At 44.3% G+C, this 13,090-nt stretch overlaps 1 protein-coding gene across 14 annotated transcripts in view; it reads left to right on the forward strand.

The window, feature by feature from the left end:
- The window catches only part of MTSS1 (MTSS I-BAR domain containing 1), a 128,481-nt gene that overhangs the window by 87,479 nt on the left and 27,912 nt on the right, over positions 1–13,090 (forward strand). For 12 of the 14 annotated variants that reach the window (XM_054189755.1, XM_054189751.1, XM_054189757.1 and 9 more), the window contains 3 exons: positions 5,677–5,761; positions 7,006–7,097; positions 8,865–8,939. In XM_054189755.1, the coding sequence (XP_054045730.1) occupies positions 5,677–5,761; positions 7,006–7,097; positions 8,865–8,939 (252 nt within the window). Of the gene's footprint in view, positions 1–5,676; positions 5,762–7,005; positions 7,098–8,864; positions 8,955–13,090 lie in introns of all 14 variants that reach the window. The other 2 variants (XM_054189756.1, XM_054189752.1) reach the window with 1 other exon arrangement.

Raw genomic sequence — 13,090 nt, forward strand, 5'->3', positions numbered from 1 at the left:
ATAAACAGTTTTGCAAGATCAAGGTCCATGCCCCGTGTAATCAGAGATGGAAACTGCTTACTCTTCTAACTGTGCGAGTTTGGATAAGGGTTGAGTAATGACCATTAACTTAAAATGTCCTACTGTTAGTCATCCTGTCAGAGCCTCGGTGCTCAGAGTTGTATTTAATAATCTAGCCTCTGTTCCGCTCCCGCTTTAATCTTTGCTCGAGAATGGAAGCCTCTTCTGATAACTTTGAAATTACAAAAGTATTACACCCATTTTTCATCATTCTCTCCCTTTTGGGAAAGAGGGAAGTAGCTGGCACATTTGGACTCTGCCCTTGAAGATAAAGATGAGCTCGTTAATAAGTTGGAGCCTTAAAGGCACTTCCTGAAAGGCAGTCGTCTTCTGAGCCTTCTGGGGTTGCTCAACAGTGAAGCGAGAGGAGGAAGATAAGAGGGTGATTGTAGTGGGTTGTTTGGAGTATACAGAGGCCGTGCAGTTGTACAGCTGCACATTTCATCAAATAATCATTTCCTTGATATATGAGCATTATTAAATACAAACATAATGACTCCAATAAAACAATTGAGTCTCTTTCCTACAATCTCTCCCTGTTGTCTCTCTGCAATGTTGAATGACAAGCAAGCATCGAAAGAAAATAATTTATGCCTTTATAGTGGACTCATTGTAGTGTCGTGGTCCACAGGCTTTCGTTTAATTATCTTACATGAAAAAGGTTTTTGGTCTTCTTACAGGCTTAGGCAGGAGCAGGGAGAAGCAGGGAAGGTGAGAGCGAAAGCACGTTTTGCCTTGCAGAGTTGCCTTTTACTTATGAGAAATAAGGCTGATGTTATCACCCACTTTCTAATCAAATTTGACAGGAGCATTTTGTTAAGCCACTTTCTCTGAGTGGGAATTCTGATGAATATGGCTCTCATCTCGGGTTTCGAAGTATTACTTTACACCGTTCCCAAGCATTGTTTGCCTTAATGGATGAATAATTGTAGTATGTCAGAGAAGCAGATAATTCACAGCCTCATTTTATAAACTGAGAGCCCAAGGCACAGTCGTTTAACTTGCATAGTTGCAGAGCAGTGAATGGGGCCCAGGTCACCCACCCAACATACTCTTGGCTTGATGAAAAGTTTGCTAATGTGGCCTCAGTATTTCTCTTCAGGAAATGATAGAGACTGGAGAATGCCATGACTTTTTGCCAGGGACCTGCTTGTAAGTGAAGTGGAGCTGGGCAGTGCTTTCGGCATACTCCTGATGCGTTTCTGTTTCAGGTGCTCTTTTTGCCTCTGAGTGTTGATAGCACTGAAGCAGGAGTTATCTCCACTTGGTCTTCTGACCGCCTGGCTCATGGCTCTGCCCTTGAGTAAGTGGGCAATTGGTCATTTATTGAGCTGGTCTTTTTTAAAAGATAAACCGTAAATTAATATAGAGGCTGAAGGAGGTTTTGTATGACTGTGGCACAGCCCAGTGCAGTAAACTTCTTACCAGATTTTGAATACTGGTCTGCACAGCCTGTACCAGGACTTGCACACACGTTGATGGTGCTTGTAAGGTCCATTTCTGTTCGTGAGTGTGCACATTGGCCACCCGCTCCTTCTGTGAGTAAACTAATACTATGATATCAAACAATAATTTATATAAAGCATATAAGTCATGTTCACTGAGGCTGTCTGGCTGAGATTGGGTAAACGAAGCAAATCTAAACTACTGCCCCTTGTTATGTTTGGACGTTTTCAAGCCACTGCAGTGGTACAAAATGGTTCCCTTCTGCCAGTTGGCGAAGCCAGCTGATCCCAGCCCTTTGGAAACAGGAGCATCAGGGCAGTTCTGCTGGTGGGAACCAGCCTCTACGGAAACCTGCTGGCAGTTGAGATAAACGCTTTGCACCGCACACATTCCTGGAAGGACTGCTGAATGCATCGGTGATGGCCGTGGTGCTCCAACTCAATAAATCATAGAATCATAGAATCGTAGAACGGCCTAGGTTCGAAGGGACCTTTCAGATCATCGAGTCCAACCATCAACCGAACACTTGACAAAAACCACCACTAAACCGTATCTCTAGGCACTATGTCTACCTGTCTTTTAAACACCTCCAGGGATGGTGCCTCAACCACTTCCCTGGGCAGCCTGTTCCAATGCTTAATAACCATTTCAGCATAAAAATTTTTCCCAATACCCAATCTAAACCTCCCCTGGCGCAACTTTCCTCTTGTCTTATCAAGGGGTGGTGAGAGGTCTGTATTTATTTTTTTTTTTTTTGCCTTCTCAGGAAGCATTTTGATTCTTCACAGGTAATATAGCTGGGAACAGGGAGGTGAAGCTCTGTTTAACTCTGGTGCTATCGGAGCACTTAATACATTAAGGAGGAACAGTGGGATTCAGGCGTGGGAGGAGATGGGCTTGTCTTGTCCTTCTTTCAGTCTCGTGGCAGATTTTTAACAAGGGATTGCTGAGGCACCCCCAAAATGCAAATTGTTTAGGCATATCCGAGGGGGTGATCCTTTCCAAAATGCTGCTGCTGCTGTTTCAGCATCTAGAAACTCTACAGGAGATGTATCTGAACCTCCATGGGCTATCTCACCTGGGTAGGTATGTAGGGACACTTGGACACAGTTCCTGCCTCTGCTAATTGAGTGAGTGCCGAAATTAAAAAGCCTCTTGTCTCCTGCAAAGGTTCTCTCTCCTACACTTAATTAGACACCGGTAACATTAGCTTTTAAACAGCAATTGGAAAAGCATAGTGACTTTATTGTCGCTGCATGCATTGAACGGAGACCGGTTCCCCATTGCCGGGGCAGAAGCTGCTGGCACGCACCAGCTCTTCAGTGGTCGCCCACCACCTGCCCCCCTCAGCGCTGGATGCCCCGTGGGTCCATCAGCTGCCGGGCGCATGGTGCGACGGCAGCCGTCTGCAAATGGGAAAGTTTGAGGAATAAAAACAAAGCTCAGTCTTCTCTGCGTCCAACAGCATGGTAAGCCTTGTGGCAAGAGGCTGTGGGGAACTCCTTAACCGGTCCCATCGCAGGAGGAGCAGAGATGGCGGCTGGAGGGACTGTGTAGGGGACGTGCCTTTGCTGCGAGCACTATGTTGATATTTTGTGGTACTGCGGAAATCTCATTTCCAGGGTACTCAGTCTCAGTTTATTCTGAATTCAGTTTGTTGTAAACTCAGTTTATTTGTCAATAAACTCAGTTTATTGATTGTAGCAAGTTATGATTTTGCAGAGGAGCAGGAATCCTTTGTTGTTGTAGCCATTTGGAGTGATCATCTTCACCAGTGCTTCGTTTTTAGGGAAATTGAGTTTATAATGTAAGTGCTTTTTGGGAGGGATTTGTGCTCTTCAGGGAGGGCTGAGCAGCACCTTTCTCGGCGAATGGTTGGCAAGGGCTGCTGCTCCAGGAGTTCCCGAGTGGTCTTCTGAACCCGTCTTCTGCAACACCTTCTTTCCAGAAGGAGCATTAAAAACTTCTCAAAACTGGTTTTTTTCCCTTTTCCTTCGCTTTGTTAGAGTAGTCTCTATTCACAGAATAAAATTAATCCCTCATACGTCCATGCACTTGTAAAAACTTACGGATAACATGAAGTTGCAAAAGATGGGAAGAATCAGTAACCCCTCTCATCCCCAACCAGTTGGGTTTGGTTTTTTTTTCTGTGGAATAACCTTTTTATTCCAGGCTTTATTTATTCTGTTTTGTTTTGTTTATTTAAACAAGCACAACTACCAATGTATAGACCTAACTTCGTATGGCTGTTTTGCTGACCTTGCCCATCCATCTGTGCTGTGTGTTGGGAGGATATATTTATATGTTGGTTATTAGGTTTTCAGTTAAAATTGTGTTACCTTGCAATTTAATATTAATAGTAACTGACCCTTGTTTCCTTGTCTCCAAAACACATGATGCCTTATTTCCTATTTAGTGTTCTGAAACACTTTTTTTTTTTTTTTTTCATATAATGGGCTTAAGAAAGCAGTGTCACTTAACCATTGACAGTCCCTAATATTCCAGTGTTTTGGTGAGTTTTCAACCTGAAAAACCTGCCTTTTGCTTAAACTCGATTGGGAATTGGGCTGGTGATGGCTGTGGAAGTGTTTGGTGCATTTCTGCGTCTCTGCCGTTGGAGTTGTGCTGCATGAAGCTGTGACAACTTACTGTTATTTGGCAGTGGCTTCGGAGAAAAACGCCCATGTTTTGGGACAGAGATCCGCTTTTTGTTGTGGACATTGTCCTCTTCCTCCACTTGCTTTCTCTCCGTTATGCCTTTCCCCATCATCTGTATTGGTCTTCAAGTTACCAGAGTCTATCGCAGCTTGTGCAAGTGCAGCATCGCCGGAAGCGATGGGTCCGGATCCAGGCTGGAATCCATATGCTTTTCCCAGCCCCCCATACGCAGCGAGGCTACAGCTCTTCAGTGTTAGCAAATAATATTATTTCAAAAGCTCCTTATAAAAACATGAGTAATTGGGCAAGTGACAAAGGACTTTCTGTTTATCTTTTTGAACAATGGAAAATACCAAATAGCCACAATTTGTTCCAGTTATTCAGTGTCTTTGTTCCAGAGCCATTTCGTGGGCACAGGATTTAATTCTGCAAGAACGCAGGAAGATGGTGACTTGTTTTCGTGCTTAAAAAATAAATGAAATTATTAAAATTTTCATGTTTCTCTACTAGGAAAATATTTTTACTTGTGCAATACCATTTTTACAACCTAAGGAAGATACTTTACTGTGTATTACGAGTCTAAGGTTATTTTAGTAATCAAACGAGACATTTAAATAGAAGCTGGTATCTTTGCTATTCCAGAGAATCCCACAGTCTGGAAAAGCTCTGTACCGAGGTTAATGTTTGTACCCTGAGAATAGTAGATTTGGTTTGCAAATAGGGACTAAGCGATTATCGAAACTAACGCTAACCAAAGCGAAATTACGTTGAAATTTTATAGGCTGATCAAAGTAGGCAATGCTGCTTAAAGCGGGAAGTGGAGGAACGTGTGCTTTTTCCAAGGAAAACTTCGGAGGGGGAACACTTGCAAAAAATTCTTCTTGCCGTCCTGCGGTTGTCAGAGAGAGGAGTGAGGGTGTAGAGCAAACAGTGCCACCTCCTGGCGATGTCATGAAGACATCTGGTGGCGGGTGCGTGCGGTGCACCGGCGGGTGGTACGTGTCAGTGGTGTCTGAGGCGATACGAAGGATTAGTAACATGTTCTGGAGGAGCGAAATCCTTTCGAGGCACTGGGTCTACAGAGTCTAGAGATGGGCCGAGTGGATCAAATCCCCTAAGGTTTAATTCCAAAATATGGGCATAAACTGTCCGTAGATGCCCGCACTCGCTTGCCAGCTTTGCTTCTTGTCTTTTGACATCACAGACCCTTTTCTTTAACTCTTCTGCCATGGAGTTGGGCCTCAGGGCACATAAAGCTGCTGGGAAGAACTGTGTTTTAATCATGTTTAATTGTTCAGTTCTGGTCTCTGGATGAACAAGAATGAATCTCTTCCTAAGGTGGTAGATAACCCTAAAGTCTTCCCAATTAATAGTCTGTTTGATTCTACAGTTATTATGAATCTGTTTTACAGTTGCTCTGGAAGACTTGGCACCTGCCTTCTGGCTGGCATGCCTACGCCACGGGCAGGAAGCTCATCAGGGGTCTCACCTCCCTCGTGTTTTGTTTTTCAGGTGGTACCCGAGAGATTGGGTCTGCGCTCACCAGGATGTGTATGAGGCACAGAAGTATAGAGTCCAAACTCCGTCAGTTCTCAAGGTGAGTGGCTCCGTGCCTGGCCTGGAGCTCGAGGTTCGTCTTTGTGTTTGCTACTGGGGCACACCTAAAGCTGTTCATCAGCAGTGGCTTTCCAGCTGAGCTCTGGGAACAGCAGTTGTTTTCTCCCCTGCAGCACACTAAGTGTTGTGAACATGGATTTCACTCCATGTTCTGGGGACTGGGCTCGTCGCCTCAAATCACTCTAAATGCCGCAAATTCCCACTGCCGGTCCCTGCTGGTCAGTGCTGAGCAGGCGGCTGCTGGTGTGACCGACCAGTCTTTGTTTCAGGACTTAAAGCTTAGTCATTAAGTTCTAAAGCAGCAGCAAGTGTTGTGCTGCTTCCTCAGTTTACTGGAGAGCCCAAATAGCTTGCGGCCAAGAGAGAAACTTTCGGCAAACCAGTATGGAAAAGGCAAATTCTTTCGTCCATTTTTTGCAGTGAAAGTTAGACTGGAGGGGTAATGGGAGAGGATTAACTCATGTGTAAGCTGGGCTATACATAAACAACCTACTGCTGAAGTAAGTAGTAGTTTGCACGTGTGCCTTTTTTTAACTAGACTTAAGGGTTATACTTGACCAAAATGATGCTTCCCCATTTGCCTGACGACCTGGGATGTTTCTTCCCTTTTAAAAGAAAGATATTTGTGAAATTGGCTGTGAGGAGACAACTTTAGTCTCTAGTTACCCCAGAGTCAGCTGTTTAAATGGTTTGATGCCAATCTCGTTAACGAGTGGAGCATTACTAGTGCTGTATCGTGGACTCCGCTGGTGAGAGGTGAGGCGCATCGGTGGGCAGGATGTTGTTCACTTGCACAACTGCTCTGTCTTCTTGTACATATACATGTGTATTTAAGTTTATAATCTTCATGGCTGCATGAACCTTTCTGGTCTCTGGAACAGCCATTTAAACTGCTCTTTGTGTGACAGATGAGTAGGATCTAACAGTTTACATTGGCCCTGTTTTGGGTCGCTTCTCTGCTTTACATTCTGTTCCTCACTGTCCTGAACTTCTGCGCAGTAATTCTGGTTATCTTGTGATGTGGATTTTTTTTTTTTTTTTGATCCAGTCCTTTCTTTTGCTTTCTCCAGCGTAAACATTTTTATGTTCTGATATTTACATTGTGACACTGGTAGCTGTCGCAGCAAAAAGTAAAAATACTCCAATATTGACCTTGGCTCTCTATATAAGAATAGGGGCATCTGCAGGATTTGATTGCTCTTTGTGTTTTTTCAACAAAATTAGTGCTTTAATTGACTGTCTGATAAACCCACTTCAAGAACAGATGGAAGAGTGGAAGAAAGTGGCCAATCAACTGGATAAAGACCATGCAAAAGGTAGTTACAGAGGAAGAACTCTTTAATAGGAGTAAGATTGTAATATCAGCTTTTCTTCCTCTTTTCATGTTTGTACTGGGGAACTGAATGACGTGCTTAAATATGTATAACAACTTGTCGTGGTTTGTGCCTCAAACCAGGACGCAGCTTTTCTCTTCTAAAATGCTCCCCTCCCAAAGTGCTTAACAAATTTTTAACCCTTGCGTGTACATTTTGAAGGTTTAGTTTGCAGGACCCCAAGGGATGGCTTGTTTTTCTAGGCTGGTAAGCGGTGACCAGTTTTAACGCTGTTAGCCCACTCTCACTGTATGATCTCCAATAGCGCTGAGGATTGGGGATGCCACATGTACCCCTGCAAAGCCCTGGGGGGTAGGTAAAAGCTCGCTAAGAGCGTGTGATGTCTCAGCCATAGCGCTCTCCAGAGAATGCACAGCCCTGTAAAACATTGAGCATCGTTATTTTATGTCTGGTGCGATACAGAAATGTGCACCTGGGGAACGGGAAAGCTGTGCCGTTGGACACACAGAGCTGCATTGCTGATGGCTGCCCTAGAGGCTTTCCTGGGGGAATGAGCAGGAGGCAGCAAAGTCTTGCACAGCAAGAGCATGTTGGTAGATGCCTTTGGCTTGTGCTGGGGATGGTGGCCCTCTAGCATGGGTGCTGAAAGCAGGTTGCGGTTCGACACTGACCCTCAAAAATTGAAGACTTTTGCTATGCCAGAAAGAAGCAATGTCACCAATTTATTTTGGGGAGAGTGAGAACTGATGGGAAGGAGCGTGCTTGGCCTCCAAAAGAGGATTTGCTTCTTGGCCCACTCTTACTGTGGTCAAACAGAAGCAGCTAAATCAGCAGCTCTTGAAAAACTTTCCACCTTGTGCTCCAGAGAGTGTTAAGCAGGGAGCGAGCGGGAGGGAGGAATCGCCTGGGTTCCTGCAGGTAGGGGTGACCCTGGCTAAAGTGGCAGTGAGGTTTAGGGTTTCATGGGTAGACTTGGGTGCTGGGGGTGCAGTTGGCCCCAGTACAGTTCCTGTGCCCACCGCCAGCCTGCTTCTGTTTTTCCGTCTGTAGAAGAGTAGTAACATTGACCTCCTTTGTTAAAGTGTATGTGTATATGTATATACATGCATACATGCCTTTTATCCTTTTTTTTTTTTTTTTTTTAAAGTATCAGTTTTCATATCTGGTACCTTTAGTGTGCCTGGATTAGAGGTGGAATATTTTGTTCTGGGATTTTACTTCTCCCGGGATTTGCAGCTCATCTGAAAATGAGGACAACCGCGGTGTGCTCCATTTCATCAGAAAGAGCTGGCAATGTGACCCTTCCTTGGGCAAAGTTTTAGCGTCCTCTCCCCCTGCCTGACTCTCATGCTGGAGAGGGATCACAGGATATTCTCTGCCTTGCCATTTCTGGATACTTGTTTTTGAGCACAGATGTTTCGAGAAACCTGTCATCTCTGTTTTCCATTCCTGAGAGTGGACGAGTCTCTGAAATTAAAAGCACGCTAATTTTGTACCGTGTTCTCAGTTGTTATTTCTGTAAAGGCTTTGTTTATTTGGGAAAGATTTTGGTATGTGAATGTGCTCACACCCTAAAATGTTATATTAAGCCAAACATATAGGCACTACAAAATGCGAGTTTTAAGACGCTTTAATTAATAGTAGCTGTCCTCTTAAAATCTGTAGTCTAATGTCTTTAAACATAGCCTGTTCTGTGAAAAACATTTTAACATCGAGCATGTTGATAATAGAGACTGTGTGTTTTTTTAGAATACAAAAAAGCCCGACAAGAGATAAAAAAGAAATCGTCTGATACACTGAAGCTACAGAAGAAAGCAAAGAAAGGTAACTTGCTCCATACTTGTACTGTTAGAAACCTTTTGTGCTGTGCTCATTGACAAAGATTGAATAGCGATAGGACTTTCTATTGTAAAAATTCGCTCCCCTGTAATGTATTCCTGGTACGTACCAGGCTACAATTACTATGTGTCATTTAAATCATATTCTGAAGCTGCTGTCTAATGTTCTTATACAAAAGCCTTAAAACTGTTTGTACAAAGTCAATCACGTTTTAAAATAGAGCGCTTGCTGCTAACTTATTGCTGTTAGGAACGTTGACACGGTAACATGACTTGTGCAGATACCTGTAAAATTTTCTAGAATCTTTTGGAATAATGTAAAAAAAGCCATTATGTAAATGTTCTTTAACTATTAACATTTCTCACTGTTCTCCCTTTCTACCACCTTTCTTCTACTTTTTTTTTTGTTTTTTTTTAACAGCCTTTAATCTCCTAAACCTTACATTATTCTTCAGGATGTGAGAAGGTGGCATGGGTTGTTGTCAGGGGGAGGGCACTTGGCAACCATAAAAAACTAAAGATGAGTAAGAAAAGAAAGGGAGTTCTCCACAAAGGCAATCTGTCTCTTTTAGCAGCTGAGTCTCATGCTCCTGTTGCGCTCCCACCACCACCTTGTCACAGGAGTTTCATCATGATGGTAATGGAAACGTGCATCGCTGACTGCTGCAGCATTGCCATCACTAAGGGTTTTGCTTGGCCACGTGCAAACCCCACCAAGCTTTGGAAAAAAGATACAGAGCTTGTACAGAAGCAGACTTTCTGGTTCCCTTTCCCGGCACTGGGCTCTTCCCAGCCGGGTGGGAAGCGTGCGTTGAGCAGCTCCCAGCCTGCAGGTTGCAACTTGTGCTTCCCCTCCTGCCTGAAAACTGTGAGCCCAGGGACAAGCGAAATAAACGCTGGGGCGGGGAGTTTCTTTAACTTTTTAAATGATGTAAGTGTTATCCAGAACAGATGAGCTGTCTCTAACTGTCCTTCCTAATAGGTGAGTCAATAATTATGCTGGTGGAAAGCCACATGACTGGAAAACTGCTCCTGAGTTTTAGCTGACTTTAGATGAGGGATGAGGGAGGGCGAGATGGAAGCCAGCAAGAGGGAGCTTAGCTCAGTAGTTCCTGTGTGTCTGTCTGTCATGGAAAAGTTTAGTGTTTTCAATCAGAATGGTCATCTTTAGAGGGACGTGATTTTTTGTGGTAAGATTTTATTTTGGGGTGATGCATAAACATGTTTCTCATGTTGTGTGACGAATTGTCAGACTTCAGAACAACAGCTTCAGAGAGTCTGTGATATTCCCTCTGTTTCTTTTCCTTTCTTTCCCCCTTTTTTGGTCTCATTGCATCTTGTCCATGTGTGGTACAAACTCAATGTGTGGCAGGTGAGAGCTGAGAAAAGCATGTCCGTGATCTGGGAAGAAGGAGCCATTTTTTGAACCTGTTTCACTGACTGGCTCCATCTCCCTTTTATCCTGCTTCTGAGTATTGAATAAATCAATCTGCACTCTTGGAGGAGGAGGCAGCATTTTCTGTAAGGTGGGAAGAGGAGAGAGAAGCACTTAAAACCTTCTGGAAAAAAATCCCACTGTTTTTGTACTGCAGATGCCACCATAGGTGTCTGTCAGCAATGGTTAAAGCAAGTGGACTTTCTCTCTGGATTTTCTGGGTTCATACCTCCCTCCCTTAATGTGGGCCATGGCTAGTAAAGAGGGTCAGCACACTGGTGTCTTCATTAAACATCTTTGAGCAGGAAGTGGAACAGGCCTCATTTTGCTATTATTTTTATAGCAGCCATGCGATGATTGAAGTCTTTTTTTTTTTTTTTTTATTCTTTTTAGATGTCATTCCCTTGATTAATTTTGCTGTTATGACATGCTTTTGGAGTTGTCGATGAACCTGCTGTATTTCTGTGCTGTGTCCCTCCGAACTGCTGTCACACGTGTGGTGTTTGGGTCCAGAGCACAAACCCACTGGGACTGAGGTGGGGTTCAGGCTGGTCGCAGAGGCAGGTGTACGGGGAAGGCAGAAGCAGTGAAGGCTCCCGGGTAGTCAGTACAGGGGAAAGGAGGAGCTGCAATGTTTTTGAGGAGCTGAGAGTTGTTCTCATGGCCCCTGGGGAGCAGAGATGCAGTGAGGTGTTGAGGCTCGTATGGCTGTGAGAAGGAATGCCCAAAGCTGCTGGCCCTGTGGGTTCCCAGCACAAGTGGGCAGGCGGTGGGAGCAGGTTCGCCCTGTCTTCTTGCAAGTTATCTACAGTGCTTAAATAGAGAAGAATAAAAAGTAGCAGATGCTTTTTCCCCTCTTTGCCTTTTTGATCCCTACCTTGAAGGAATAAAGCATCGGTCTGAGTGCAATGTCAAATGTTATGAGAACTTCTTTGTACGTACCCACCTTGATAGATCTGTTTCGTGTTCTATGTGGTGAAGTGTGCTGCTCTTGCTGTCACTGAGGGATAAAAAAAAATCAAGAAGGGGTTTATTTATAAAATTATAAAGCTGCAGAAGTGATTCTGCTTTGGGTCACAAATGAGGTTTGAACTGTGGGCAGGGAAGCTCTTGGGTGAAACTGTCCTGGCAGGCATGTGGCTGAGTGCATGAACGTCTTACCGTGTCTTCGACTCTCCTGTTTCCCTGTGGCTCAGACTGACTTCTTCTGTTCTGTTCCTCCTCAAGCAGGACCTGTCCCTTTGTTTTTTCTGTGAAGTTACTGACTCACCTATGGGAACTCTAAAACAACCAATTCGTTCCCTTCCTAGCGCTTGTAAGAATATTTTTGAATTAACCTTATGATCACCTGCGGGCAAGTGAGATGTGTGCTGAACTCTGAATTTGCTTAAACACCGCGCATGCTACTAAAGACGTCCTTCAAGCTTTCTCTGCTGTGACTGGATGGGAAAGTGGTTTTCTTCTGCTTTGGGCAGCTTCAGATCTAGGAACTCAAATACAACCCTCTGCTTCTCTCATTCGCGTCACGGCAGTGGTGTCCTCTCTCCCTGCCCCGTGGGGCTGCAGGGGCTCCCTCTCGTAGCCGCGGCTGCAGCACGCGTAGCAGCGCCTTGCTCCTTGCCTGCATCTGGAGGACGTTTGGGAGAGAGGCCCGTGGGCTGCGTGGCTTGTCCTGGCAGGAGGCTGCAGGTTGGGCACCCCACCTGGGCGCTGAGCTGCTGAATACGTTGGGGTTTGCCTGTTCTCTGGCTTCTGCACGGTCTCTGTTTGTTCTGGTTCCATGCGGCCAAGTTGAAAGTTCAGGCCGGGCATTTAAGATCATTTATTAGAAAGTATGTTTGCAGAGTAGGTGTGTTAATTACAATAAAGGTGTTTCCAAAGCTTGAAATAACAGGGAAAATGCCAAGGTTTCCAAAGAAAACCAGGAGGTGTTAGGGGTCCTTTTTGGAAGTTTACTAGAGTATATCTGGTAAAATGACATGCCTGCGTGTAAAAGACCTTACATTTTAAAAGACCTTACGGGGATCATTTTCATTCCTTTTGTTGTCTTTGACTGTAAAAAAAATAAATTAAAAAAATCCCTATGAAGTCCAAATATACGTAGTCTAAATAGGATCCTGGTGCACCTCCCAGATCCGTGCAGTCCCTGGGGGTGTCATCCTTTTCCTTACCCCCTCGCTCCCAAGGGGAGCAGGCCCACGGGACGTGTTGCCCTCCCCAGTGTTGAAACTTAGCTCTTGTCTGAACAGATTAAGCAACGCAGTGCGTGGAACTGCACACATCTTCTGAATTGCTCTTTGTTTTCAGGCAAACACTGGACATCAGAAGTTAGCCCAGCTAACCTGAGTCAGCAGAATAATTATGCGTATATTTAAAATAAATTCCGTATTTAGGTTTCTGCTGAGTCAAGGCCTCATAAGTGGATCCATAGCTGCTAGAAGCTGTTGATGCTATATTGAATTCAGAGGAGAGACAGCAGCTGTGTCTCTGCATGTAACCATTTTGGGAAGTTAACAAAATGCATGATTCTTAATTTAAAAAAAAAGTGTCAAGACTAACTTAAAATATAGCTGAATGTATATGTAAAATCTGGAGTGCATGGTGGCTTTATTTTCTATATTTCAGCTTGGCTATTAATGATTAACTAGACAGGTTTCCCTTCTGCCTGTAACTTGACTGGTAGGTTTAATTTTCAGGTTCTT

Source organism: Rissa tridactyla, chromosome 2 (genome assembly GCF_028500815.1).
Source record: "Rissa tridactyla isolate bRisTri1 chromosome 2, bRisTri1.patW.cur.20221130, whole genome shotgun sequence".
Taxonomy (NCBI): Eukaryota; Metazoa; Chordata; class Aves; order Charadriiformes; family Laridae; genus Rissa; species Rissa tridactyla.